Raw genomic sequence first — 26,620 nt, 5'->3', positions numbered from 1 at the left:
AATAACTATCTACAATAATCTGTGGACGAAAGATGAGGGTATTAAAAATAACTATCTACAATAATCTGTGAATGGTTACAAAATAAAAAAGATGTGGGGTGCCTGGGTGGTATAGTCGATTAACCACCTGTCTTTGGTCTCAGAGTCCTGAGGTTGAACCCCCCCCCAACCTTCCCTTAGACTCAACTGCTCAGCAGGAAGTCTGCTTTTCCCTCTGCCCCTCCCCGCTGTTTTTGCTCTCTCAAAAAAAATAAATAAAATCTTTAAAAAAAAAGATGTAAATGGTGACATTTAGAAACATAAAATGTAAAGGAGGTGAGTAAAAGAGATTTGTATGCAATAGAAGTTATCAGCTTCAAATAGAATGTTTTAAGATGCTTTAAATAAGCCTCATGGTAAGCACAAAGCAAAAACCACAGTAAAAACAAATGAATGCATAAAACCACGGGAAATCCTCAGATCACAAGGGAAGACTGCAAGAGAGAAAGAAAGGTGCTACAAAACACTCAGACAATAATTAACAAGAGGGCAGAAGAGATCCAATGGCTGAATTCAAAACAAAACAAAAGGCTGAAAGTGAAGGAACTGAAAAAGATACTCCAGACAAATGGAAAACAAACAGAATATGGGTAGCTATACTTATAGGTGATACAACAGACTTTAAGTTAACAACCATCATAAGAGACAAAAAAGGTCATTATATAATGATAAATGAATGAATTCACCAAGAAGATGTAAAAATTGTAGGTATGTATGCATCACACATCAGAGCATCTAAGTATTAAGCAAACTCAACTAGATCTGAAGGCAGAAAAGACAGCAACAGAATATTACTATCAATATCCCCCTTTCAACAATGGGTAGATATCCAGACAGAAGATATTAACCAAGGATATATCTGAATTGAACATTCTGGTCCAAATGGATCAAACAGACATACATAGAATGTTCTATCCTACTATAGCAGCATATACATTCTCAAGAGCACACAGAATATTCTCTGGGATAAATCATATGTTATGTGAAACAAAACTTAACAAATTTCAGAAGACTGAAATTCTATCAAGTACCTTTTCCTAACACAATGAATAAAACCAAAAATCGGTAACATAGGAGGGGGTTCCTGACAAGCTTAGTCAGTGGAGCCTGTGACTCTTGGTCTCAGGGCTGTGAGTTCGACCCCCTCACTGGGTATGAAGACTACTTAGAATATAAGATTTCCTTTTTTTAAAAAACGATTTTATTTATTCATTTGACAGAATCATAAGTAAGCAGAGAGGCAGGCAGAGGGGAGGAGGGAAGCCACGCAGAGAGCCCGATGCCGGGCTCGATCCCTGGAACCTGGGATCATGACCTGAGCCAAAGGCAGAGGCTTTAACCCACTTCCAGACGCCCCAAGATTTCTTTCTTTTTTTTTTTTTTTAAATAAAATCTTGAAAAAAAAAATCATGAGGAAGCTTAATAATTCAAATATGTGGACATTAAGCAGCACATGCCTATCCAATCAACTGGCCAAAGGAAAAATCAAAAGCAAAATAAAAAAATATGTTGAGAAAAACAAAAGTGGAACAAAACATGGAATGTGAAAAAGCAGTTCTAAGAGAAAAGTTCAGAGAAATAACTGTGAGCACTAAAAAGATAAATAAAGAACTCCAATAAACAGCCTAACTTCACACCTTAAGGAACTAGAAAAAGAACAAAGTAAGACCAAAGTCAGTGAAACAGAGGAAAACACAAAAATCAGAACAGAAATAAAACAGAAACTAGAAAAATAAAAAGAGCTGTTTTTCTGAAAAGATAAAACTGAAAAACCTTTAGCTAGACTAGCTTAAAGGCAAGACTCAAATAAATTAATTCAGAAATAAAAGAGGAGAAATTACTAGTGATAGCAAACACATAGAGTCATAAAAGAATACTATGAACTATTACACACTAACAAATTAGATAAGCTAGAATAAATTCCCTGAAACACAACCAACCAACGCTGAGTACTTTAAGATATATATATATATATCTTATATATGTACATGATGGTACTGGAGTAAAAACAGATATATCTATATCTATCTATATATATATATATATCTCTTAAAGTACTCATATATATATATATATATATATATTTATATTTATTTGACAGAGCAGGAGAGCACAGGCACGGGGGAGCGGCAGAGGGAGAGGGAGAAGCAGGCCCCCTGCTGAGCAGGGAACCCGATGCAAAGCTCCATCCCAGGACCCTGGGATCACAACCTGAGCCAAAGGCGGACGCTTAACAGACTGAGCCAACTGGGCGACCCCAAACACTGAATTGTAATAGAAAATCCAAATACACAAAGAAATAGAATCAGTAATCAAAATCTCCCAACAAAGAAAAGGTCATGACCAGATAGACTCAGTGATGATTTCTATCCACATTTTAAGGATTAAATTCTCAAGCTCTTCCAAAAATCTGAAAGGGAAGAAACATTTTCAAACTCACTTTACAAGGCTAATATTAGGACAGCAAAGCCACAAAAGGGCATTATAAGGAAACACAATTACAGGTCAACATCCCTAATGAACATAGATGTAAAAAAGCTCAACAAAGGGGCGCCTGGGTGGCTCAGTGGGTTAAGCCGCTGCCTTCGGCTCAGGTCATGGTCTCAAGCCCTGCGTCAGGCTCTCTGCTCAGCAGGGAGTCTGCTTCCTCCTCTCTCTCTGCCTGCTTGTGATCTCTCTGTGTCAAACAAATAAATAAATAAATAACCTTAAAAAAAAAAAAAAAAAAAAAAAAAAAAAGCTCAACAAAGTACCAGCAAACCAAGGTGCCTGGGTGGCTGGCTTACCAACGAAAGAAATTGAAGACACAAATAAATGGAAAGCTATCCCATATTTATGGGATGAAAGAATTATTATTAAAATGCTTCTACTACGTAAAGCAACCTAAAACTCAATGCAGTATCTACCAAAATTCCAAAAAAAAAAAATCCTAAAATTTGCACCACAAATGACCTCAAATGGCCAATGAAATCTTTTCTTTTTTTTTTTTTTTTTTAAAGATTTTATTTATTTATTTGACAGGCAGAGATCACAAGTAGGCAGAGAGGCAGGCAGAGAGAGAGGAGGAAGCAGGCTCCCTGCTGAGCAGAGAGCCCGATGCAGGGCTTGATCCCAGGACCCTGGGATCATGACCTGAGCCGAAGGCAGAGGCTTTAACCCGCTGAGCCACCCAGGCGCCCCAGCCAATGAAATCTTGATCACGAATATCAAAATTAGAGATTCCAGACTTTGTGATTTCAAACTGTACTACAAAACACAATGGTACTGGAGTAAAAACAGACATCCATACTCATGAAATGAGACAGAAAGCCCAGAAGTAAATAAACCCACACATATATATATTCAACTATTCTTGGACAAGGGTGCCAAGAACACACATGGAAAAAGGACAGTCTCTTCAATAAGTGGTGCTGGGAGGGCACCTGGGTGGCTCGGGTCATGGTCCCAGGGTCCAGGGATACAGCCCTGCATCGGGCTCTCTGCTCAGTGCAGAGCCTGCTTCCCCCTCTCTCTCTGCCTGCCTCTCTGCCTACTTGTGATCTCTGTCAAATACATAAATAAAATCTTTAAAAAAATTTTTTTAATAAAAAACAAGTGGTGCTGGGAAAACTGGACATGTACATGCCAAACAAAACAAAGAAACTGGGACCCTACCTTACACCACTCACAAAAATTACCTCAAATGTATTAAAGACTTCAGTGTACACACAATAATGTGAAACTTCTTGGAGGAAAAAAACAGAGAAAGAACTCCTTGACACTGGTCTTAATACTGAGTTTTCAGATAGGAAACAAAAAGCACATTCAACAAAGACAAAAATAAAGTCAAATTACATCAAAAACATTAAGTTGGGGCGCCTGGGTGGCTCAGTGGGTTAAGCCTCTCCCTTTGGCCCAGGTCATGATCTCAGGGTCCTGGGATCGAGCCCTGCATTGGGCTCTCTGCTTGGTGGGGAGCCTGCTTCCCCCTCTCTCCCTGCCTGCCTCTTGGCCTCCTTGTGCTCTCTCTCTCTGTCAAATAAATAAAATCTTTAAAAAAAAAAAAAAAAAAAAAACAACCATAAAGTCAAATCAAGCTGCATCAAACTAAAAATCTTCTGCATAGCAAAGGAAACAATCAACAATATATAAAGGGGGAAAATATTTGCAAGCACTTTACCACATAATGGTTAACATTTAAAATATATAAAGTACTCACATAATTCAGTAACACAAAAACAATCAGATTAATATATACGCAAAGAGTCTGAATAGACATTAAAGAAAATCTACAAATAGCTAAAAGGTATATGAAAAGATGCTCTTCCCCACTCATCAGGAAAATGCAAACTGAAACCACACTGATGTATCATCTAAGAACACTTGGTAAGACTGTTCCCTTCAAAAAGACCAGAAGGGGGCGCCTGGGTGGCTCAGTGGGTTAGGCCGCTGCCTTCTGCTCAGGTCATGATCTCAGGGTCCTGGGATCAAGTCCCGCATCGGGCTCTCTGCTCAGCAGGGAGCCTGCTTCCCTTCCTCTCTCTCTACCTGCCTCTCTGCTTACTTGTGATCTCTCTCTGTCAAATGAATAAATAAAATCTTTAAAAAAAAAAAAAAAAAAAAAAAAAGACCAGAAGGGCACCTGGGTGGCTCAGTGGGCTAAAGCTCTGCCTTTGGCTCAGGTAATGATCCCAGGGTCCTGGGATCGAGCCCCTGCTTCTGCCCTCTCTCTCTGCCTGTCTCTCTGCCTACTTGTGATCTCTGTCAGATAAATAAATTTTAAAAAATTAAAGAGCAGAGACAAGTATTGGTGAGAGTGAAGGTAGAAGGAACCCTTGTACACTGTGGTTGGAATAATTAGGGGGAAAAAAAGGGGAAAAAAGCCAAAATCATAGAGAGTATAGGCATATTTATTTATTTTTTAGTTTTACAGCAATTTTGCTTTATGATGCTTCACAATACTGTGTTTCTTACAAAGTGAAGGTGTGGCAAGGCTGCAACAAGCAAGTCTATCGGCAACATCTTATTTTTTTTTTTTTAAGATTTTATTTATTTATTTGACAGAGATCACAAATAGGCAGAGAGGCAGGCAGAGGGAGAGGGGGAAGCAGGCTTCCTGCTTAGCGAAGAGCCCGATGTGGGGCTCAATCCTAGGACACTGGGATCATGACCTGAGCTGAGCAAATGCTGTTGGAAAGATGGTGCCAGGGCGCCTAGGTTGCTCAGTGGGTTAAGCATTTGCTCACTTCATGTCTGTATCAAATTTGGTAATTCTTGCAATATTTCAAATATTTCCAGAAGAGACCTTTATTACTATTGTAATTGTTCTGGAGGCCACGAACCACACCCATATAACATTTAACATTATCAAAAAATGGTAAATGGGGGGCGCCTGGGTGGCACAGTGGTTTGGGCTGCTGCCTTCGGCGCGGGTCATGATCTCACGGTCCTGGGATCGAGCCCCGCGTCGGGCTTTCTGCTCCGCAGGAAGCCTGCTTCCCTCTCTCTCTCTCTCTCTCTCTGCCTGCCTCTTTGCCTACTTGTGATCTCTGTCTGTCAATTAAATAAATAAAATCTTTAAAAAAAAAAAAAAATGGTAAATGGGGCGCCTGGGTGGCTCAGTGGGTTGAGCCTCTGCCTTTGGCTCGGGTCATTGTCTCAGGGTCCTGGGATCAAACCTCGCATCCGGCGCTCTGCTCGGCAGGGAGCCTGCTTCCCTTCCCCTCTCTCTCTGCCTGCCTCTCTGCCTGCTTGTGATCTCTGCCTGTCAAATAAATAAAATCTTTAAAATTATTTGTTTATTTGACAGAGAGCTAGAGACAGAGCACAAGTAAGCAGAGCGGCAGGAAGAGGGGGAGAGAGAGAAGCAGGCTCTCTGCTGAGCAGGGAGCCCGATGTGGGGCTCGATCCCAGGACCCTGGAATCATGACCCGGGCTGAAGGTAGCCGCTTAACCAACTGAGCCGGGCGCCCCAAAATAAAATCTTTAAAAAAAAAAAAAAAGGTAAATGTTGTGTCTCTTCTTTCTTTTTTTTTTCTTTCTTTCTTTCTTTATTTTTTAAAAAATATTTTATGTATTTATTTGACAGAGAGAAATCACAAGTAGATGGAGAGGCAAGCACAGAGAGAGAGAGGGAAGCAGGCTCCCTGCTGAGCAGAGAGCCCGATGCGGGACTCGATCCCAGGACCCTGAGATCATGACCTGAGCCAAAGGCAGCGGCTTAACCCACTGAGCCACCCAGGCGCCCCTATTTTTTTTTTCTTTTTAAATATTTTATTTATTCGGGGCACCTGGCTCAGTGGGTTAAAGCCTCTGCTTCCAGCTCAGGTCATGATCCCAGGGTCCTGGGATAGAGCACTGCATCGGGCTCTCTGCTCAGTGGGGAGCCTGCTTCCTCCTCTTTCTCTGCCTGCCTCTCTGCCTACATGTGAGCTCTCTCTCTCTGTCAAATAAATAAATAAATAAATAAGTCTTAAAAAAAAAAAATAAAGTTCCAGTGGTCTGCAAAGATCAAAGCAGCCCCAACACTCCCTTAAGCCAAAACCTAATCCAGAGCAGGGCCTGTCTCCACTTCTAGAAAGGCTGAGAGAGGTAAGGAGTCGGCAAATGACCAGCTGAAAGTCAGCAGAGGCTGGGTCCTGAGGCTGAGGAAAGCAGCCATCTCTACACCATCACAGCACAATGGACAAAGTGCTGACGCAGAAGCTGCAGCAAGTGATCCAGAAGATTGAGCTCAGAGCATACCACAGATTTCCAAGGCAGACAAAACAGCCTGTGATGGGAAGACGCCCTGCATCTAGCGCTTTCAGAGCTAGAGAGGTCGAGCCTGGCTTCAAAGGACAGGCCAACACTCTTGGCGGGGGCTAGCGTTCCTATACCATTCTGGACATCCTAGGACCCTTACCAATTAAGCTGAATCTATTCAGCCTGGAGGACAGCACCCTGTTTATTGCATGGTTTACTATTTTTTTTTTTTTTTGACATAGAGAGAGATCACAAGTAGGCAGAGAGGCAGGCAGAGAAAGAGAGAGGAGGAAGCAGGCTTCCTGCTGAGCAGAGAGCCTGATGCAGGGCTCGATCCCAGGACCCTGGGATCATGACCTGAGCCGAAGGCAGAGGCTTAACCCACTGAGCCACCCAGGTGCCCCCCCCCCTTTTTTTGGCATGGTTTACTCTTTTTTTTTTTTTAAAGATTTTATGTATTTATTTGACAGACAGAGATCACGAGTAGGCAGAGAGGCAGGCAGAGAGAGAGAGAGGAGGAAGCAGGCTCCCTGCTGAGCAGAGAGCCCGATGTGGGACTCGATCCCAAGATCCTGAGATCATGACCTGAGCAGAAGGCATCGGCTTAACCCACTGAGCCACCCAGGCGCCCCATGGTTTACTATTTTAAGCACGCTGCTGAGATGGACTGCTCAGAAAAAAAGATTTCTTTCAAAATATTACTGTTCATTGACAAAGCACCTGGTCACTCGAGAACTCTGATGGCAATTTACAACATTAACGTTTTCATGCCTGTTAACACAACATCCATTCTGTAGCCCACGTAACCCGAGTAATTTTGACTTTTTTAAAGATTTATTTATTTGAGAGAAAGAGAGAGAGAAAGAGTGCACATGCACACACAAGCAGTTGGAGTAGAGGGAGAGGAGCTCGATCCCACAACCCCAACATCATGACCTGAGCCTAAACCAAGAGTCAGACACTTAACCAACTGCACCATCCAGGCACCCCAATTTTGACTTTCAGGTCTTATTATTTAAGAAATACAATTTGTTGGGGTGCCTAGGTGGCTCAGCGGGTTAAAGCGTCTGCCTGTGACTCAGGTCATGATCCCAGGGTCCTGGGATTGAGCCCCAAATCGGGCTCTCTGCTCGGTGGAGAGCCTGCTTTCCCCGCTCTCTCTCTGCCTACCTCTCTGCCTACTTGTGATCCCTGTCTGTCAAATAAACAAATAAGGGGCGCCTGGGTGGCTCAGTGGGTTAAAGCCTCTGCTTTCGGCTCAGATCACGATCCCAGAGTCCTGGGATCGAGCCCCACATTGGGCTCTCTGCTCAGCAGGGAGCCTGCTTCCCTTCCTCTCTCTCTGCCTGCCTCTCTGCCTGCCTGTGATCTCTGTCAAATAGATAAATAAAATCTTTAAAATAAATAAATAAATAAATAAAAACTTAAAAAAAGAAAGAAATACAATTTGTTGAGAACAAGCCTTGCATCAGGCTCCACACATAGCCTCTCCCTCTGCTCAGCCTCTCCTTCTGCTCTCCACACCCCCTACATGCACACGTGCTCTCCCTCTCTCTCAAATAAATAAATCTTTTTTTTTTTTTTAAAGATTTATTTATTTGACAGAGTGAGATCACAAGCAGGCAGAGAGAGAGAGAGAAGGAAGCAGGCTCCTGGCTGAGCAGAGAGCCCGATGCAGGGCTCAATTCCAGGACTCTGGGATCATGACCTGAGCCAAAGGCAGCGGCTTAACCCACTGAGCCACCCAGGCGCCCCTCAAATAAATAAATCTTAACAACAATGAAAAAAGACAAAGAAAGAAACAAACAAACAATGTATAAGGCAAGGGGTATCATAGTGGTTTTTCTGATGGATCTGGTTAAAGTAAATCGAAACCTGGAAAGGATGCATCATCCCAGCTGCCATTCATGGGTGGCAGAGGTCAAAGTATCCACAGGAGTTTGGAAGTTGATGTCAACCCTCATGGATGACTTTGAAGGGTTCAAGACATCCCTAGAGAAATAACTGCAGATGTGATAGAAATAGCAAGAGAACTAGAATTGGAAGTGGAGCCTGCGGGCATCTGATGACTCGGCTGAACATCCAACTCTTGATTTCAGCTTAGATCATGGTCTCAGGGACCTGGGATTGAGCCCTGCACTGAGCAAGGAGTCTGCTTGTCCCTCTTCCTCCATTCCTCCTCCCACTTTTTTGCTCGCTCTCCCCAGATAAATAAAATCTTAAAAAAAAAAAAAGAAAAAAGAAAAGGGCCACCTGGGTGGTTCAGTGGGCTAAGCCTGTACCTTTGGCTCAGGCCATGGTCTCAGGGTCCTGGGATAGAGCCCTGCATTGGCCTCTCTGCTCAGCAGGAAGCCTGCTTCCCCCTCTCCCTCTGCCTGCCTCTCTCTCTGCCTACTTGTGATCTCTGTCAAATAAATAAATAAATTTTTTTAAAAAATGGAGCCTGATGATATGATTGAATTGCAACAAGTTCATGATAAGATTTTAATGGATATGGGGTGCCTGGGTGGCTCAGTGGGTTAAGCCGCTGCCTTCGGCTGAGGTCATGATCTCAGGGTCCTGGGATCGAGCCCCACATCGGGCTCTCTGCTCTGCGGGGAGCCTGCTTCCTCCTCTCTGCCTGCCTCTCTGCCTACTTGTGATCTCTGTCTGTCAAATAAATAAATAAAATCTTTTAAAAAAAAAAAGATTTTAATGGATATAAGACTGATGAATCACACACCTGTACCCCTAAAACAAATACATTATATGTAATTAATGGAATTTAAATTTTAAAAAAATTTTTTGAATGGATAAGAAGTCGCTTTGTATGGATGAGCAAGGAAAGTTTATTCAGATGGAATCTAAAATTTAAAAACATGTTTAAAAAACACTACTTATACTGGAGTTAAAATTTTTTAGAAATTCAAAAAGATGCAATCTACTACTCCTAGTGAAAATGCTATGAAGACTGCGGAAATGACAACAAAGAATTTAGACTATTACATAAACTTCACTGATAAAGGAGCAACAGGGTGTGAGAGGACTGACTACAATTCTGAAAGAAGTTCTACTGTGCGTAAAACGCCATAGAACAGCATCGACTGCTACAGAGAAATCACTCAGGAAAGGAAGAGTCAATCAATGCAGCAAGTTTCACTGTTGTCTTGCTTTAAGCAACTGCCACAGCTGCCCTAACCTTGCAGGCTGCCGTCCTGACCAGTCAGCAGCTATCGATATCAAGGTAAGACCCTTCAGGAGCAAAGAAGATACTTCCTGGAATTTCAGATGACGGTAGCATTTTTCAGCAGTAAAAATTTCTTTTTAAAAGGATTTTATTTATTTATTTGACAGAGAGAAACACAGTGAGAGAGGAAACACAAGCCGGGGGAGTGGGAGAGAGAGAAGCAGGCTTTCCGAGAAGCAGAGAGCCCAACACGGGGCTCAATCCCAGAAACCTGGGATTATGACCTGAGCTGAAGGCAGATACTTAACGGTCTGAGCCAGGTGCTCCAGCAGTAAAATATTTTTAAATGTACATTTCTTTTTCTAGATGTAATGCTCTGGGACACACTTAGTAAACTATGGTACAAGCAGGAACACTGGGTGGTTCAGTCAGTTAAGAGTCCGACTCTTGGGGCGCCTGGGTGGCTCAGTTGTTAAGCATCTGCCTTCGGCTCAGGCCATGATCCCCAAGTCCTGGGAATGAGCTCGGCAATGGGCTCCCTGCTCAGCGGGGAGTCTGCTTCTCCCTCCCCCGCCCTGCTGCTCATGCGCTCTCTCTGAAATAAATAAATATTTTAAAAATTTTAAAAATACGATTGAAAAGTTATGAAGATGTAACCTACAGCATGATGGTTGCAGTTAATGATCCTGTATACGTGAAATCTACTAAGAGTAAATTTAAGCATTTCTACAAAAAAAATAATGTAATTTTACAAGGTGGTGATATTTAATGAACTTCAAGTTGTGGAAATTATATTATAATGTATGCATGTAACAAATCATCACACTGCGCACTTAATTTTTTTAATATGTATATTTTTAAATATTTTACATAATTATTTGATAGAAAGAGAGCACAAGTGGAGGATGAAAGAGGGACAAGCCGACTCCATAGTGTGTGGAGCCAGACTTGGGGCTTAAATTTCAAAACCCTGAGATCAGACCTGAGCCGAAACCAAAAGTCGGATGCTCAACTGACTGAGCCACCCAGGCACCCCCTGTGCACTTTTATATAATTTTCTATCTCCAGAAAGCTGGGGATGTGTGTGTGTGGAGAAAATGCACCTAAACTACAAACCTTGCAGGAATTGTGTTGAAAAGCAGCCTGTGGTTCAGGTAAGTAGTGACTATGACAATGCATGCAAAGCTGACATAAGCAACACAAGGAACTGTCGGCTAAGAGAAAAGATCCAAAACTGGAAAACAGATTCTGGCTCAGTCAGTAGAGCACACAATTCTTGACATGTGGGTTACAAGTTCAAGCCCTGAGGGTACAGAGCTTACTTTAAAAACAAACAAACAAACAAATGCTAGGATACAGAAGTGACATGGATCTGTGCACAATGACCAAAACAAAGGCCAAGCATGGCGGAATCCATGAAGCTCACTAAAGATCTACTAACCTTGAACCCTTTCTAAGAGGGTTCAGTATAGCAGGTGTTGAGGCTGTGGGGGGAGAGAAGACAGCAGTGCAAATAAACCAGCCCTATCAACACAGCAATTATCCAGAAAGCTGAGAAGCAAGCAATGCCCACGGTCCACATGTGAGAGACACTGCGAGATGGTGGGCAGGGAAGGAACAGAGCCTACTTCAGGCCACTGGGGAGGGGGAGGGCCTTACCCAGTGAGGATACAAGTGTAAAGTTCTCCAGCATCACATCGTGGTACACGCATCTCTGAGCCTCATCAAGAAGCCTCCATTCCTCCCAGGAGAAGTACACAGCAATGTCCTCAAAGGTCACACTATCCTGTTATGATGGGGACAGATGAAACCATGAACATCCTGAGGTCCCACAGTCCATCTCACCACACATGTATCCCACACTCACCCTCTTTCAGAGCTTCAGAAACACCAGGCCTAGGTGCCACTAACGCCCACCCTATCTTCGGCTTCTCTTTATTCAGTGCGTTCTGCCCTCAGTGACATCAGGCAGAAGGAACAGGGAGGTCATCCAAATTCCTCCTGGCGTGGAGGGTCCCTACTGTCCATTCCCCCAAGGTCTCTATTTTGAGACTCCCAAGACACAATGAAATGCGGGCTCATGCTCTGCCCTTCGGCTCCAACAGTGAGGCCCTTGGCTCACACTTCCTCTTGTTGTGCACATTGTTCTGTTAACTGTACCTCTCTCACATCTTCAGTCCCCTCAGCTGCACTCCCATAGCTCTACTTTGGCCAAAGCCCTGGATTCTGCTTTGAAGGGCTCCTCTGTACCTCCAATCCTTGCTTTGATACTAGCCAGAGGTACATACAAATTACAAATGCCCATGGCCCACTTCCACTTCTGGGATGCACGTGCTGTCCCCTCAGCAGTCCCAAATCCCGACCCTCCACTCAACCTGCCCTAAAACCCCAGTCCTTAGAGTCTCCCTCCCTTAGAGTCTCCCTTAGGCGTAAGGCCTCTTACAAATGACTACATTTACCCCAGATCTTATCTACCAAGACCAAAACGCCCCAGACCCCATCAAAACTCACAAGGGACGCCTGGGTGGCTCAGTTGGTTAAGCGGCTGCCTTCGACTCAGGTCATGATCCCAGCGTCCTGGGATCGAGTCCCATATCAGGCTCCTTGCTCGGCAGGGAGCCTGCTTCTCCCTCTGCCTCTGCCTGCCTCTCTGTCTGCCTGTGCTCGCTTGCTCTCTCTCCCTCTATCCCTGACAAATAAATAAATAAAATCTTTAAAAAAAAAAAAAAAAAAACTCACAATAAAATTCTGGTAAATCCATACAGTAGTGAATTAGCAGGAGCCCTACCCTCGGTTTCATCTTCCTTCAATTACTCTCTTGCCTCTGAAGCCATCTTGCACTTGCACATCCCATGGAAGCTTTAGCCACCTACCAGATCATCCTCTCTCCCTCACCATTGGCACCATCACTTCTCTCCCTCCTCTGGGTTCATCATTCTTAGCATGCACCCTAGTCTTTCCAACCTGCAAACAGCATTACCACTATAACCTACACTGCACTTTCTAAATGTGATCCACAATCCCATCCTGGTCCTCACAATAGCCACCACTTTTTAAAATCTGCCCCAGACCTATCCACCATCAAGACTGAACACTGTAGGGGCGCCTGGGTGGCTCAGTGGGTTAAAGCCTCTGCCTTCGGCCCAGGTAATGATCCCAGGGTCCTGGGATCGAGCCCCACATCGGGCTCTCTGCTCAGCAGGGAGCCTGCTTCCTCCTCTCTCTCCGCCTGCTTCTCTGCCTACTTATGATCTCTGTCTGTCAAATAAATAAATAAAATCTTAAAAAAAAAAAAAAAAAAAAGACTGAACACCGTAGACACCACCAAAGCTCACCATAAAATTCCAGTGAAACTTCAGTAGTGAATAAGCAGGAGCCTGGCTTCAGTGTCATCTTGTCTCAGTTACTCCCCTGCCTCCACAGCCATCTCATGTCCACTCACCCCATGGAAGCCTTGATCACCTACCAGACCATTCTCTCTCTCCCATATGGTTACCATGATCACTTCCCTCCTTCATCAGCAACACTGATCAGGTGTACAGCAAGACACTTACTGCTCATCTTGCACCCTCCTCTAGCTGACCAGCCAAGGCATTGTCATGATGACCCACATTCCTCAATCTAAATGCAACCCACAGCTCCACCTGGTCCACATAACAGTCACCACTTTTGGATGTCTTCACCCAAACCTCCTTCCAAGATGCCCAGACCTGTAAGTCCAGATATGCATTTGCTATCTCCACTCACAATTCTCTGAAACATCTCAGACTCTTAAGAGGACCAAACAAAACTCCTCATAGTCCCAGAGAAAATTAACCTACCATCAATTACCCCTCCCAGTTGATGGAACTTCCATCCCTTCAGCTTCGAGGACCAAAATCCCTGGGGTCATCCTGGACTCTTCCCTTTCTCTCCTCTGAACTACAACATCAAAAAATCCACCCCTCTTAAAAAAAAAATGCACAGGGAGTCCACCTCTATGGCCACCACTCTGGTTCATCAATCTGGATCACAGCAGCTGCCTCCTCCTGGGCTCCCTGCCTCCTCCCTTACCTCCACAGTCTGTTATCCATTCCGTAATGGATAATGGACCCCATTAAGACTTAGATAAGACCACCACCCCCCTGATCCAAACCTCTCATGACCTACCTAAAAGATGCCCAAATTCTCAACAGCCACATTAGAGACCTGATTCTTGACCCTCAGCTCTTTGATCCCAGCAGGGAGAATGAAAACAGGTTCAAGCATTTGCACACCTATTTATATTGGCTGACAACAACAGGAACACATGCACATACCCCTTGGCCTGCACTCAGGACCCTGGGCTTGGGGTATGCTCAGGGTGCCCACACCCAGCAGCTGGAAAAATAGGAAGGGAAGAGCCTCAAGACACCACAGTCCTGGACACCATACTGGCGATGTCAAGACCAGTAAGGGACTGAGGCAACCTCTCTTGACTTGTATAGGTTCTTAAGTGCTTTCACATCCTTCACAGCTTGCGACTGAGGGGAGGACACCAGGGCTGGGCTCCACGACACGAGGCCTCCCCTGCATCTCGCCCAGCCCTGGAACCAGTGACCTCGGGCTAACTAATCTCTGTGCCTCAGTCCTCAATGCTCCTCCCACCAGCTCTGCGACCTCCGACAAGAACTCCACTCTCAGGGCTGCCTCGTCATCACCCCCATTCCAGCCTGTGCTCCCTTGCGCAGCTTCTGGAAAGCCGCTAACACCCTAACACAGACTGCATCCCTCCTCTGCTCATGACCCTCCAGGGCCCTAGGAGCGAAGGTACCGCACCGCGGCACGCCAGTCCAGGGGTCTTCGCCTCACGCTCTCCATCCCCTCGTCCCCTGAGGGCAGAATCCTCCTGCCTCAGGCCCCCTGAAGCCCCCGCCCCAGCCGGCCCCTCAGCCCGGAGCCCGCTCCCGCACGCAGCCCGCCGGCGCTCACACACGCGCCCCCGCCCACCGGGCCCTGGGCCGCAGGGCCGCGAGCAGGCGCCCCGCGCTCGGGCCTTTGGAGTCTCGGTTGGGGAGGGCCCGGGGGACGAGCGCTTACCTGAGCCGGGTCCCTGGGCGCGACCGCCGCCATCGGACTCTATAGGCGGAGTGGACACGTGGACCGGCGGTCCCCCTCCCGGCCCCCGCGAGGGGCAGTCCGGGCGGTGTCGCCAGCCGCGGACCCGCCTCTCTGCCGTGGGGACAACGACTTCTGCGCCTTGACAGTTCCGTCACTTCGGTCCCGCCCCGGCACGCCCGAGAGCAGCAAAATGGCCGCCACAAGGAGGAGGCCGGAAGTCCCGCCCCCATGAGGCGTATTCCCGCGGAAGTTCTTCCACTGGCTGAACTCCGCGCAGGACTTTCTGGGTACTGTAGTTGGAGCCCCCCAGCGGCCAAAGCAAGGGTTTTTCTCCTGCCTGACCAATCAGAGCTTTGGCCGTGCGGCCTCTTGAGGGATGCTGCACGCCTAGGGGCGAGGGGAGGGGATTTGCGCTTTGTGAACTGCAGTGACAAGGCTTCACTTCATATCTGTAAGTCAGCCTGCTCCCAGAGGCTAATACTGTTACTGAAATGCTCTGAAATCCACGGATCTGAATGGCCCTATCATTCCACAGAGTCATTCGGACATAAAATGGTCCACAGAGGAATTTTGTTATTCCTCTGAAAGGCATGTAAATTGATGCATTTGTCAGTTTTGTGCGTTCTCTTATGATTGGCCAGGCACAAGGGGAAAACTTTACACGGGGGCCCTGACTGGGAATAAAGAAGATGTTAGGCCGCCCTTAAGCTGGTGAACAAGCAGGATCTCTGTCTCTGGCTCCCACAGAAAATCTGTGCCTTGCCTGTAGCATTAGTGATTGTGTCCTGCCCATTTTTATCCCTATATTTCTCACTCGATATTCTAAAGTACACTTGGTGAGGGAACAGAAGGCAGACTAAGGACGAGTCAGAAGCTGACACCCCCCTTCCCATGAGATATCCTTGGCATTTCCTCAGACACTCCCAGATATCCTAAAGCAAAGGAAAGGGAAGGAAAAACAGTTAACTTAGATCACAATCCTGCAAGACCCGAGTGTCCCTCAGTTTACAAAAGTCTTAGCAATTTACATTTCTATCAATAACCCAGCTTCCAGAAGGAAATGTAGATAAGGTTAAGGTCCTTATAACCTGCAGCCCATTGACAGATACTTGGAAGCAGACAGAGTGTAATGTTCCTTCAGGAAGCTCCCAACTATCTTCATGTTAATACCTTGCTAGAGAGAAAAACGATCTTAACTTGACTATGGCAAGGATTCTGGTATCCTGTGAATCTTCTTTAACGTATGAAAAATCCTTGAGACCTTCCTTTTCCTTACCTCCTTCAACCTCATAGTATATAAGCAGCCACCCCTCACAACACCCCCCCCCCCCCCGGCACAGCAGCTCTTTCTGCCCCCATGCTTTAATAAAGCCACCATTTTGTACCAAAGACATCTCAAGAATTCCTTCCTGGTTGTCAGCTCTGGACCTCACCCCACTGAACCTCACCTACATTCCAAAACCCAATACACTCAATTCTATTGAGAAGATTGACATCTATCTCAAACAAAGACCAACCTTAATGCTATCTTAGTTTGGGTCACTGGCTATAACTTTCACAGTTGCAGAAGTCTGCAGAACGTCTGAACGTCCAGATAATATTTTTTTAATTTTTAAAGACTTTATTTATTTACAGACAGAGTTCACAAGTAGGCAGAGAGGCAGACAGAGTCGGCGGGGGGGCGGGGAGCAGACTCCCCGCTGAGCAGAGAGCCCGACATGAGGCTGGATCCCAGGACCCTGAGATCATGACCCGAGCCAAAGGCAGAGGTTTTAACCCACTGAGCCACCCAGGCACCTCTGAACTTCCAGATAAAGGGGCATCTCAACCCTAGGTTCCCATGTCCTTGCTGGTAAGTGATTATCATTTATCAGTGATTGCAGGTACAGTTCTGAATGGAGAATTAAGATTATTTTAGGGGCGCCTGGGTGGCTCAGTTGGTTAAGCATCTGCCTTGTTCATCAGAGCCCTGCCTCAGGCTCCCTGCGCAGCAGGGAGTCTGCTTCTCCCTCTGCTTTCCCCCCCGCAATCCCCCATGCACTCTCACTCACCATCTTGCTATCAAATAAATAAAATCTTAGGGAAAAAAAAAAGAACACAGGTAGGTAATTGGAAAGAAAATTACTAAATTATCTAATAAATAGTCCCATAATCCCACAAGACTGCCCCTTACTTTAGATGCCAACTGCAAGTTCAGGTTGTTACTTGTGCTTCTGACCAACAGGCTATAAATCAGAAGTTCCCAAGACTGGGTGCCTGGGTGGCTCAGTGGGTTAAGCCTCTGCCTTCAGTTCAGGTCATGATCTCAGGGTCCTAGTATGGAGTCCCTCATTGGGCTCTCTGCTCAGCGGAGAGCCTGCTTACCTCTCTCTCTCTGCTTGCCTCTCTCCCTACTTGTGATTTCTCTCTGTGTGTCAAATAAACAAATAAAATCTTAAAAAAAAAAAAAAAAAGTTCCCAAGACTCCCTCCTTAATTTGCCAGAGCAGCTCACAGAACTCTTAGAATAGGGCACCTGGGTGGCTCAGTGGGTTAAGCCTCTGCCTTCGGCTCAGGTCATGATCTCAGGGTCCTGGGATCGAGTCCTGCATCGGGCTCTCTGCTTGGCAGGGAGCCTGCTTCCTCCTCTCTCTCTCTCTGCCTGCCTCTCTGCCTACTTGTGATCTCTCTCTGTCAAATAAATAAATAAAATCTTTAAAAAAAAAAAGAACTCTTAGAACATTTATTTACTAGAGCACAAGTTTATTATAAAAGGATATAACCCAGGAATAGATGCACAGGGCAAGGTATGTGGGCAGGGGAATGGAACTTCCATGCTCCCTCTGAGTATGCCATTCTCCCCACATCTCCATGCGTTCACCAATTTAGAACCAACTCCTTCCTTTTGGATTTTTTTTTTTTGGTAAAGATTTTATTTATTTATTTGACAGAGAGAGATCACAAGTAGGCAGAGAGGCAGGCAGAGAGAGAGGGGGAAGCAGGCTCCCCGCGGAGCAGAGAGCCCGATGCGGGACTCGATCCCAGGACCCTGAGATCATGACCTGAGCCGAAGGCAGAGGCCCAATCCACTGAGCCACCCAGGCACCCTCCTTTTGGATTTTTATGGAAGCTTCATTACATAAGTTTGGCTTTGGTGCCCACCACAATGTCCCCGGAGGACAGCATCATTCTGGCCCTACCCTGCCCTGTGGACCTCTCCCCAAGATTGTGCCAACACTTGGGCCCAGAACTGTTCTGGTACCAAATGTGGGTCATCAGGCTCTAGAGGGAGAAGTGTGAACTCTCCCTCTGAGCAGGCTTAGAGGACACTGCTTTTGGACTTGAAAGCTGGGATTCAGTGGCCCATGGCACCTGTGTGCACCTTTCCCTTGACATGACAGTGAGAGTTTCCACCTCTGTGATGAGAGGTAACAAGAGAGCTTAGCATGAAGTTTCAGATCAACTCTTGCCCAAGGACGGCCCCTAAAAGGACTCAGCCATTTGTATTTTATATAGTTTTATAGTTTACTGTGATAGGACAGTAAGTCAGACCCTGTTACTCTGAAGTTATACCCTGCAAATGTGTATGTAGGAAATAAAGGGGATACTGAGAGATTTAAAGCCTGACTTTCAGGACCAGGCTTCTTGTTTGGACTTTGCAAACCAGAGCTAAGTTTTGGCTTCTAACAGAAGTGGAAATGAAATAGGAACCTCCAAACTGAATCCCTCCCAGTTTTTAAAAAAGCTGACTTATATCTCCATAGCAATTTCTGAATTTATGGTGTCCCCTTAACTATATCTCTTCATACTTTGAGCCTTGTTGTGTAAAAGTGGGTTAGCATAAGTACAGCCATCTTAGCTTGGGCAGCCATCTCAGGCCCAAGGACTGAACTCTCCCCTACTTTACTTTAGTTCCAGGGACTCCCACCCTGCTTTAGTTCCAAGAAAGTACTTTACCCTGCAACACCCTGGCAACAGCTAATCAGCTCAAACCATCAGGGTGGCTGGGTGGTTGCGCCACGGGGACCAGATGTTAGAAAAGAGCTTATCTTACTAAACCACCAGGGGGGCACAAGCCAAAAGTATGTATGGTTTCTGAAGTGATGGAAAATTACTGTGAGTTGGATGTTTTTAAAAAATGCTATATAAACCTTTGGTTTTGAGTGCTTGGGGTCCTTGCTGAAACCCGCTGTGCCGGGCAGATACTTGGACCCCAGCTAGCTGGAAATAAACCTTGCTGTGTGACTTGCATTATCGAGAGTGTTCTCTGTCTAATTGAGTGGTGGTTGACTCCATACCCTAACAGTTGTTTATGTATTTGGTGAAGAGAGCACATTACATGAGAGCTGTGCTAGTCTACCAGGACCGCAGTAACACTGTAACGTAAGTACCATAGACTGGTTGGCTTAAACAACAAAAATGTACTTTCTCACAGTTCTGGATGCTGGAAGTTGAAGATGAAGGTGTCAACAGGTTTGGTGGTACACGGTCTGTCTCCTTGCCTTGTGGATGGGCCACCTAGCTGTGTCCTCACATGTCCTCTTCCCCCTGGTGAGCACAGTGTTGGTGTCTATTCCTCTTAAAAGGAAGCCAGTTCGGGGCACCTGGGTGGCTCAGTGGGTTAAGCCTCTACCTTCGGCTCAGGTCATGATCCCAGGGGCCTGGGATCGAGTCCCGCATGGGGCTCTCTGCTCAGCAGGGAGCCTGCTTCTCCTCATCTCTCTCTCTGTCTGTCTCTCTGCCTATTTGTGATCTCTCTCTCTGTCAAAGAAATAAATAAAATCTTAAAAAAAAAAAAAAAAGGAAGCCAGTTCTAATAGTGTAGGACCCCATCCTAATGACCTCATTAAACCTTAATTACCTCTTTAAAAGCCTAGCTCTTAATATAGTCACTTGGGGGTTATGGTTTCAACATTGGAGGAGGTATTATATTAATGTTTTAGTGGTAATAAAAGGCAAAGGAGTTATTTAAGTTAGATGATAAATGGCAAAGACTATTCAACTATTCAAAAGTATCTCCCAGATGCCAATGGCTCACAATAACTTCTAAAAGTGACTTTTAGAGAAACATAATTTCCAAAAGGTGATTTAGTGATATTTACTTACAGTATTTAATTGTAAAAGCATTATTTCCAAGAACTACTTAAAACAAAAAGAAATATTAAAAGGTGCTAAATGTAGAGTTTAGTAAAATACATTTATTTCCATTGAAGCATTTTATATTATGAGCAATGCTGATTGCTGATCCAGCCTGACTAAAATGTCACAGACATATCATCTGGCTTAAGAAAAGTTCTGATAATTTTGATCCTTTTGTCTTAGATACATGTCACAGAAAACTTTCGTCTACTTTTTGGGCTTCTTTTCTAACTGTTCTCCCCACCGTACATTGTACTATAAAGGCAATGATCTCCCACACATACTTGTCCAACTTTTGGTATTTCCAGGTATTATTCTCTCCGATTAAAACATTTTTCCCCACTATGCTTTGAAATTGAAACAAATCTATATATATGTCTGCATAAATTTCAAATCAGAAGTGGTTTTCTACCCTAAACATTCTGTGAAAGGAGTTCAATTTAGGGGCACCTGGGTGGCTCAGTAGGTTAAAGCCTCTGCCTTCGGCTCAGGTCATGATCCCAGGACCCTGGGATTGAGCCCTGCATCGGGCTCTCTGCTCAGCAGGGAGCCTAATTCCCTTCCAATCTCTCTGCCTGCCTCTCTACCTACTTGTGAGCTCTGTCTGTCAAATAAAAAAATAAAATCTTAAAAAAAAAAAAAGAAAGGAGTTCAATTTAAAATGGAACTGGAGGGGCGCCTGGGTGATTCAGTGGGTTAAAGCCTCTGCTTTCGGCTCAGGTCATGGTCTCAGGGTCCTGGGATCAAGCCCTGCATCAGGCTCTCTGCTCAGCATCGAGCCTGCTTTCCTCCTCTCTCTGCCTGCCTCTCTCCCTACTTGTGATCTCTGTCTATCAAATAAATTTAAAAAAACACAAATATTTAAAAAGAAAAAAATTAGATTAAATTAAAAAGTAAAATGGAACTGGAAGGGACACCTGGGTGGCTCAGTTGTTAAGCATCTGCCTTCAGCTCAGGTCATGATCCCAAGGTCCTGGGATCAAGCCCTACACATCAGGCTCCCTGCTCTGCGGGAGGCCTGCTTCTCCCTCTACCACTCCCTGTGCTTGTGCTCCCTCTCTTGCTCTCTCTCTAAAATAAATAAAATCTTTAAAAAATAAATAAAATGGAACTAGAAGATACGAAATGGACCATCTCGTGTAAACAAACTCAGAAGAATGGAGCTTAAGAACTGAGACTGATTTCCTTTAAATGTTCAGTTTGCAGAAGACTTGTCACCTGACCAACTAACATCCTCCGAGAATATTCTTCCATCCTCACGACAGTGAACTCACTGCATGTACTCTGACTGGACGACTCTATCTTTACACTGCATACCATAAGTACAGCCTGCTAAAAACCCCAGCTGACTTGCCTATATCTTGCTGCATTTTGTGTGTCTAAATTTTAATTTCTCTGCTATTTCTGAATACATTTAATTTCCAGTAATTCAAGTTTGTGTCAGTTTACCTCCTTATTTAACATGATGGTTCCCTATATTATATTATCACAAAACTTCCTGAATATCTCTAGTGACTAACATTATTCAATTTTAGAAAATTATTTTAAAATTACATCAGGGTAGGGAGCACCTAGGTGGCTCAGTTGTTAAGTGTCTGCCTTTGGCTTAGGTCATGATCCCAGGATTCTGGGATTGAGCCCGGGCTCTGTGCTTGGCAGGAAGCCTGCTTCTCCCTCTCCCACTCCCCCTGCTTGTGTTCTCTCTCTTGCTGTGTCTCTCTGTGTCAAATAAATAAATAAAATCCTTAAAAATAGTAATAAAATAAAATAAAAATTATAAGGTGGCTCAGTCAGTTAAGTGTCTGCCTTTGGCTCATGTCATGATCCCAAGGTCCTGTGATCGAGTCCTGCATTGGGCTCCTCGCTCAGTAGGGAGTCTGCTTCTCCCTCTGCCAGCCACTCCTCCTGCTTGTGCGCACGCTCTCTCTCTCTGACAAATAAATAAATAAAAATATTTTTTAAAAAATAAAAATAATTATCAAGGGGTGCGTTGGTGGCTCAGTTGGTTAAGTGTCTGTTGGTTTCAACTCAGGTCATGATCTCAAGGTAGTGAGATCAAGATGAGTGTCAGGCTCCACAGTGAGTCTGGAGCCTGCTTAAGATTCTCTCTCTCCCTCTGTCCCTTCCTGACGTTGGTCTCTCTAAAATAAATAAAAAGATAGATAAAATTATTAAGGTTCATGTTTTCTATACACTATAAGCAATCTGAAACAGAGTTATTATCATTATTATTCAACTTTGAATCCAAATGTCCCAGAAGATTAAATAGTATAACAAGAGAGCCTAGGAATATACAGAGTTGACTCAACAAAATGACTGGATGTTCTAGAGGGGACTTCTAGCCCACAAACTGCATTTGAAACATTTGTTTTTTTGTCCAGCAGGCTAAACAAAACAAACACTGGGGCATCACTGCTAAGGCATGACGGGATGAAGGTCAGGGAGCCGAAGACACCAGGGCAGAGGTGTTCATCAGACCACGGTGCGGCTTTATAATCAGGGTTATGTGAAAATATAAAATAGAAGATGGAGGAAAAGGAGCCAAACATCCTCCACGAGAATGGTGCTCAGGGATCTGGCCTCATGGGAAGGTCTGGAGAAAGGCTATTGCTGGGAATTTGGTGGCCTTGCTGCCTGTGCCACTGCAGACCAGAGATCACAGAGCCACTTGGCAGGCCGTGAAGTTGGGACTCATGTTAACGCAGACCAACCTGAATGTATTTACCAGAACAGTACATCTTTCTGGAATGTCTGAAAGATGGTATCTATGAATATTTTGATGTAGTTGTTTTTACTCTTTCTTGGTCCAGTCTATTCATAGCAATAAAGGAATTTAGCAGGAGTTACAGGACCCAGGAGAGGAAAGAGCAAAATCTAGTGCACGTTGGGGACATCATTCTCAGCTCCACCCACCTCAAAATACCGGGGAAAGCTTACTGGCCCAGAAGCTGTCTGAGCTGAGACAGGTCCTTCTGGCCCTCTGTGAAAAGAAAGGACAAGTTTATGTCCAACATCACCTAGAAAGTATTTCCTTCCAAAGCTGCCATGGTCTTAAGGAACTCCTTAGAGGGAAGCCCGAAGGAGTTGGCAAAGAAAAATTGCTTAACCAGATCTCTTGATAGATAATCTCCTCATCAGTGCTCTTCACTCTGAGTCTCTTTCAAAAAATCTTTACAAATGTTGGACACATTGAAACAATTACTTCTTCCTTCTACCTTTTAGTTTACAATCTGGGGAGCTTCCTGGGTATAATCTGAAACTGGCCCCCACACACGGAGGACAGAGGCAGACCATCCCACACTGGTAGGTGGCAGGTTTAAGCAAGGGAATGTACATGTGAAGCCTACCCCCGGGTGACTGCAGGATGAACAGATCTCTGCACGTGCCTACCAGGATCCTGACGGTTTTGCAGAAGCCTTAACCAGGATGGGCTGCATGCACCATCCAGAGGGCATCAACACCTTACTAACTCAAGGCCGTGTCCTTGGGCAGCCCAGTGCAGGGAAGGCAAGCAGAATGGACATTCCAAGGATGGGGAGGGGGTAAAAAGCCTCCGATTGGGGCACCTGGGTGGCTCAGTGGGTTAAGCCGCTGCCTTCGGCTCAGGTCATTATCTCAGGGTCCTGGGATCGAGCCCCACATCGTGCTCTCTGCTCAGCGGGGAACCTGCTTCCTGCCCCCACCCTGCCTGCCTCTGCCTACTTGTGATCTCTCTGTCAAATAAATAAAATCTTTAAAAGAAAACAAACAAAAAAAAGCCTCCAATTACCCAGGCCCATCTCTAGCAGCAACCAGCAGTCATGTCTTCCTGATGACTTCTTCCAACACTACCATTTCTCATTCACACCTGAAATACGCACACATGTACATGCCTGCATTCACATATATGTGTGTATACATACGTACGCATACATATATATTATTTCAGGGTGGACGTGGCAACACCCTCTTTCGCTGGAACTGTTGATGCAGAAGGTAGTTGGTGTCATGAAGGAAGTTTTGCTAGAACAGTGCCTGCTCGCGGAAACATGTGGTTTGGTAAGAGGAGGAGAGGGTCAGAGATAAATAACCTTTGTTTCCTGAGCAGCCGTATGGTCAGTATGGTGGTCACCATGATACGGAGCAGTAGCTGTGTTACAATCAGTTACTAAAGATAAAACTTACCAATGGAATTCAGAGATGGAGTTAACTCCTGGAGGGCTGACTCCCTGGATGCAGAAGTGCACACTACTGAGAAACAGGAAAATATTCACAGCTCAACTGAAAGTAAAGGAGAAAGCTGGGTCAGACTTGGTTGCTAGACCAAGCTCCCATTTCAGGACATCTGCGCTCCACCCACTGGTCTCAAAGTGGCATCCCAAGAGAAAAACTGTGGGGGATAACAAAGTAATTCTATGATCTCTGCTCACCAAGAAGTTCATAAACAAGGTGGAGGGGAAAACCAAAAACCTTGAAACCAGGGGGCAGACTATGAAGGAGTTCTTTCACTTTATAGATCAGTAACATCAGAACTTTTACAGAAAATGGATTATGAGAGTAACTAATTTGAGGGCTATGTCTTCAGTTTTAATGCTGCAGAATGGAAGAGTATGTTTGTGTTGATACGGGACCCACAGCTTGCTGTGAAATCATCGCAGATGGCTGTATGTGACGGAGACACATAGAAGGTAGTCCTTAGAGGAAAGCCAACCGGCGGAGTGGAGTAAAAGTCCCAGAAGGCTGTGTCAATCCTGACGAGGGATCTGTTTCCCCCATGGATGCTGAATGGAGCATCCCAGATGAAGCTGCCGATGTGCTTGGTATGCAGCCGTGTGGGCCTGACTCTGCGACTGGGATATGCACACACTGAATATGCCTGTTACTGGTTCATGGGAAAAGCTGTGGTTAAGGGGCCCTGCTCACATGGGCGCCCCATGCAGCCCTACTGCTGTAAGACTGGACAGTTCAGGAAGCCTTAACATGTTTCTGGGATGCCTGGGTGGCTCAGTGGATTAAGCCTCTGCCTTCAGCTCAGGTCATGATCCCAGAGTCCTGGGATCGAGCCCCACGTTGGGCTCCCTGCTCAGCGGGGAGTCTGCTGCTCCACCTGCTCGTGTACTCTCTCTTGATCTCTCTCTCGAATAAATGAAATCTTAAAAACAAACAAAATGCTGTTTCAGCTTTCCCTCATGGGTCTTATAGATAATAAAAATATTACATTAATTAACAAAAGTAGGAAAAAGCAGGAGACAGAGTCAACAGACTGGTTTTAGCAGGACACAAATTTTTAAACAGTATTAAGGAATAAAGTGAGTAAAACAAATATTGATAGGGGTGAACAAAAAAAAGGATGATTATTTTAACATGGAATGAATAAAATAAATGTTGATAGCGTTAAAACTGTTTTAAAAAAAAATCAACTGAGTTAAAGGGAAGGTCTAATTGGCTTCATTAAAGGACTTATCAATGAGGCGGCATCCCATCTAGCAAGTAGAGGGCAGCTCCGAGAAGGTGTACAAAATGGCAAGTTTTTAATGGTAGAAACAGTATAGAAAATGGACATTTATTAGCAAAGAATGCATTGTTTTAGAAAAGCTTGCCCTCCTAAGGGGAAGCAAAGGGTCTATCAAGGGATAATTCCCAGTGTTGGCCAGGAAATTCCCATTTGGTTTGTTCAAAGTCCCATTGCTGCGGGGGTGGAAGCCGCAGTCACCTTAGGCACTGAGTCGCCTGGGACCTCCCAGCCCACCCAGATTGCAGCTGGCTGGGCGCATCATCTATGCCCCTTCTCTGGCCGAGCCTGTACTGTCTTGTCTTTCTTTTCCTTTCTCCCTCCCTTGCCCCCTCCCCCTCGCTTCTGTCCTTCCTTTCCTTCTAATTTTTAACACCTGAGTACAGTTCACGCACCATGTGACACTAGTTTCAGACGCACGAAACAGCGATTTGACTTCTGTGCCTTCTTGGGGCTGCAGGAGCTTTTCTTCACAAGAAACAGGCTGTGAGTGCCTTTAGGTCAGGTACCAGATCTTAAAACCAAAGTTGTAGCAAAAACGGTAACCATACCGGTTTGGCACTTTTGCAATCATCATCTCTTTCTCATAATGACCATGTGAGGTTGCTGGGGCGCAGGCACAGTCTCCACCAGACAGACGAGGAAGCAAAGCTCAGAGAGACTAATTTACTCGAAATTGCACAGCAGCAAGCGGCAGGGCAGGGAGAGGGCCCAGGTCTTCTGCCACCGGATTCTATCCTTGGTTCCACCACACCCTGCAGTCCCCCTTGGGCACTTTTGATTTCCCTTACCTGAGGCCTGTAACAGGCAGTATTCGTCTACTTTATAACCTCCAACTTCACCCCAGCTACCGTCCTGCTGCCACTGTCACCTAATGTCCACCTACCATTGCAACCTTGGCCTCTACCTCTGATGTCGGTGTTGCAGGCGCGGGGGGCCGAGTGAATAACTAACCCTCAGAAGCAGCTGCCCCGTCCTTCATCAGACTGGGCTTGTGTGTCAAGG

General features: G+C 45.2%; 2 protein-coding genes across 6 annotated transcripts in view; both read right to left on the bottom strand.

The window, feature by feature from the left end:
• The window catches only part of LOC131818131 (zinc finger protein 585A-like), an 83,844-nt gene extending 59,459 nt beyond the window's left edge, over positions 1 to 24,385 (bottom strand). For 2 of the 5 annotated variants that reach the window (XM_059152254.1, XM_059152253.1), the window contains exons 1-3: positions 24,289 to 24,385; positions 14,987 to 15,939; positions 11,588 to 11,714 (exon numbers count right to left, since the gene is read on the bottom strand). In XM_059152254.1, the coding sequence (XP_059008237.1) occupies positions 11,588 to 11,714; positions 14,987 to 15,019 (160 nt within the window). In that variant the 5' untranslated portion in view covers positions 15,020 to 15,939; positions 24,289 to 24,385. Of the gene's footprint in view, positions 1 to 11,587; positions 11,715 to 14,986; positions 15,940 to 24,288 lie in introns of those variants that run through there. The other 3 variants (XM_059152252.1, XM_059152251.1, XM_059152249.1) reach the window with 3 other exon arrangements.
• LOC131818137 (zinc finger protein 345-like) overlaps positions 20,073 to 26,620 on the bottom strand; it is a 44,221-nt gene continuing 37,673 nt past the window's right edge. Inside the window, exon 7 of the mRNA XM_059152261.1 lies at positions 20,073 to 24,384. The gene's annotated coding sequence lies outside the window, so the exon portion shown is untranslated. The remainder of the gene's footprint in view (positions 24,385 to 26,620) is intronic.

Source organism: Mustela lutreola, chromosome 16 (genome assembly GCF_030435805.1).
Source record: "Mustela lutreola isolate mMusLut2 chromosome 16, mMusLut2.pri, whole genome shotgun sequence".
Lineage (NCBI taxonomy): Eukaryota > Metazoa > Chordata > Mammalia > Carnivora > Mustelidae > Mustela > Mustela lutreola.
Note: the sequence above shows the minus strand (reverse complement) of the source record. Positions and strands in the feature narration are given on the sequence as shown.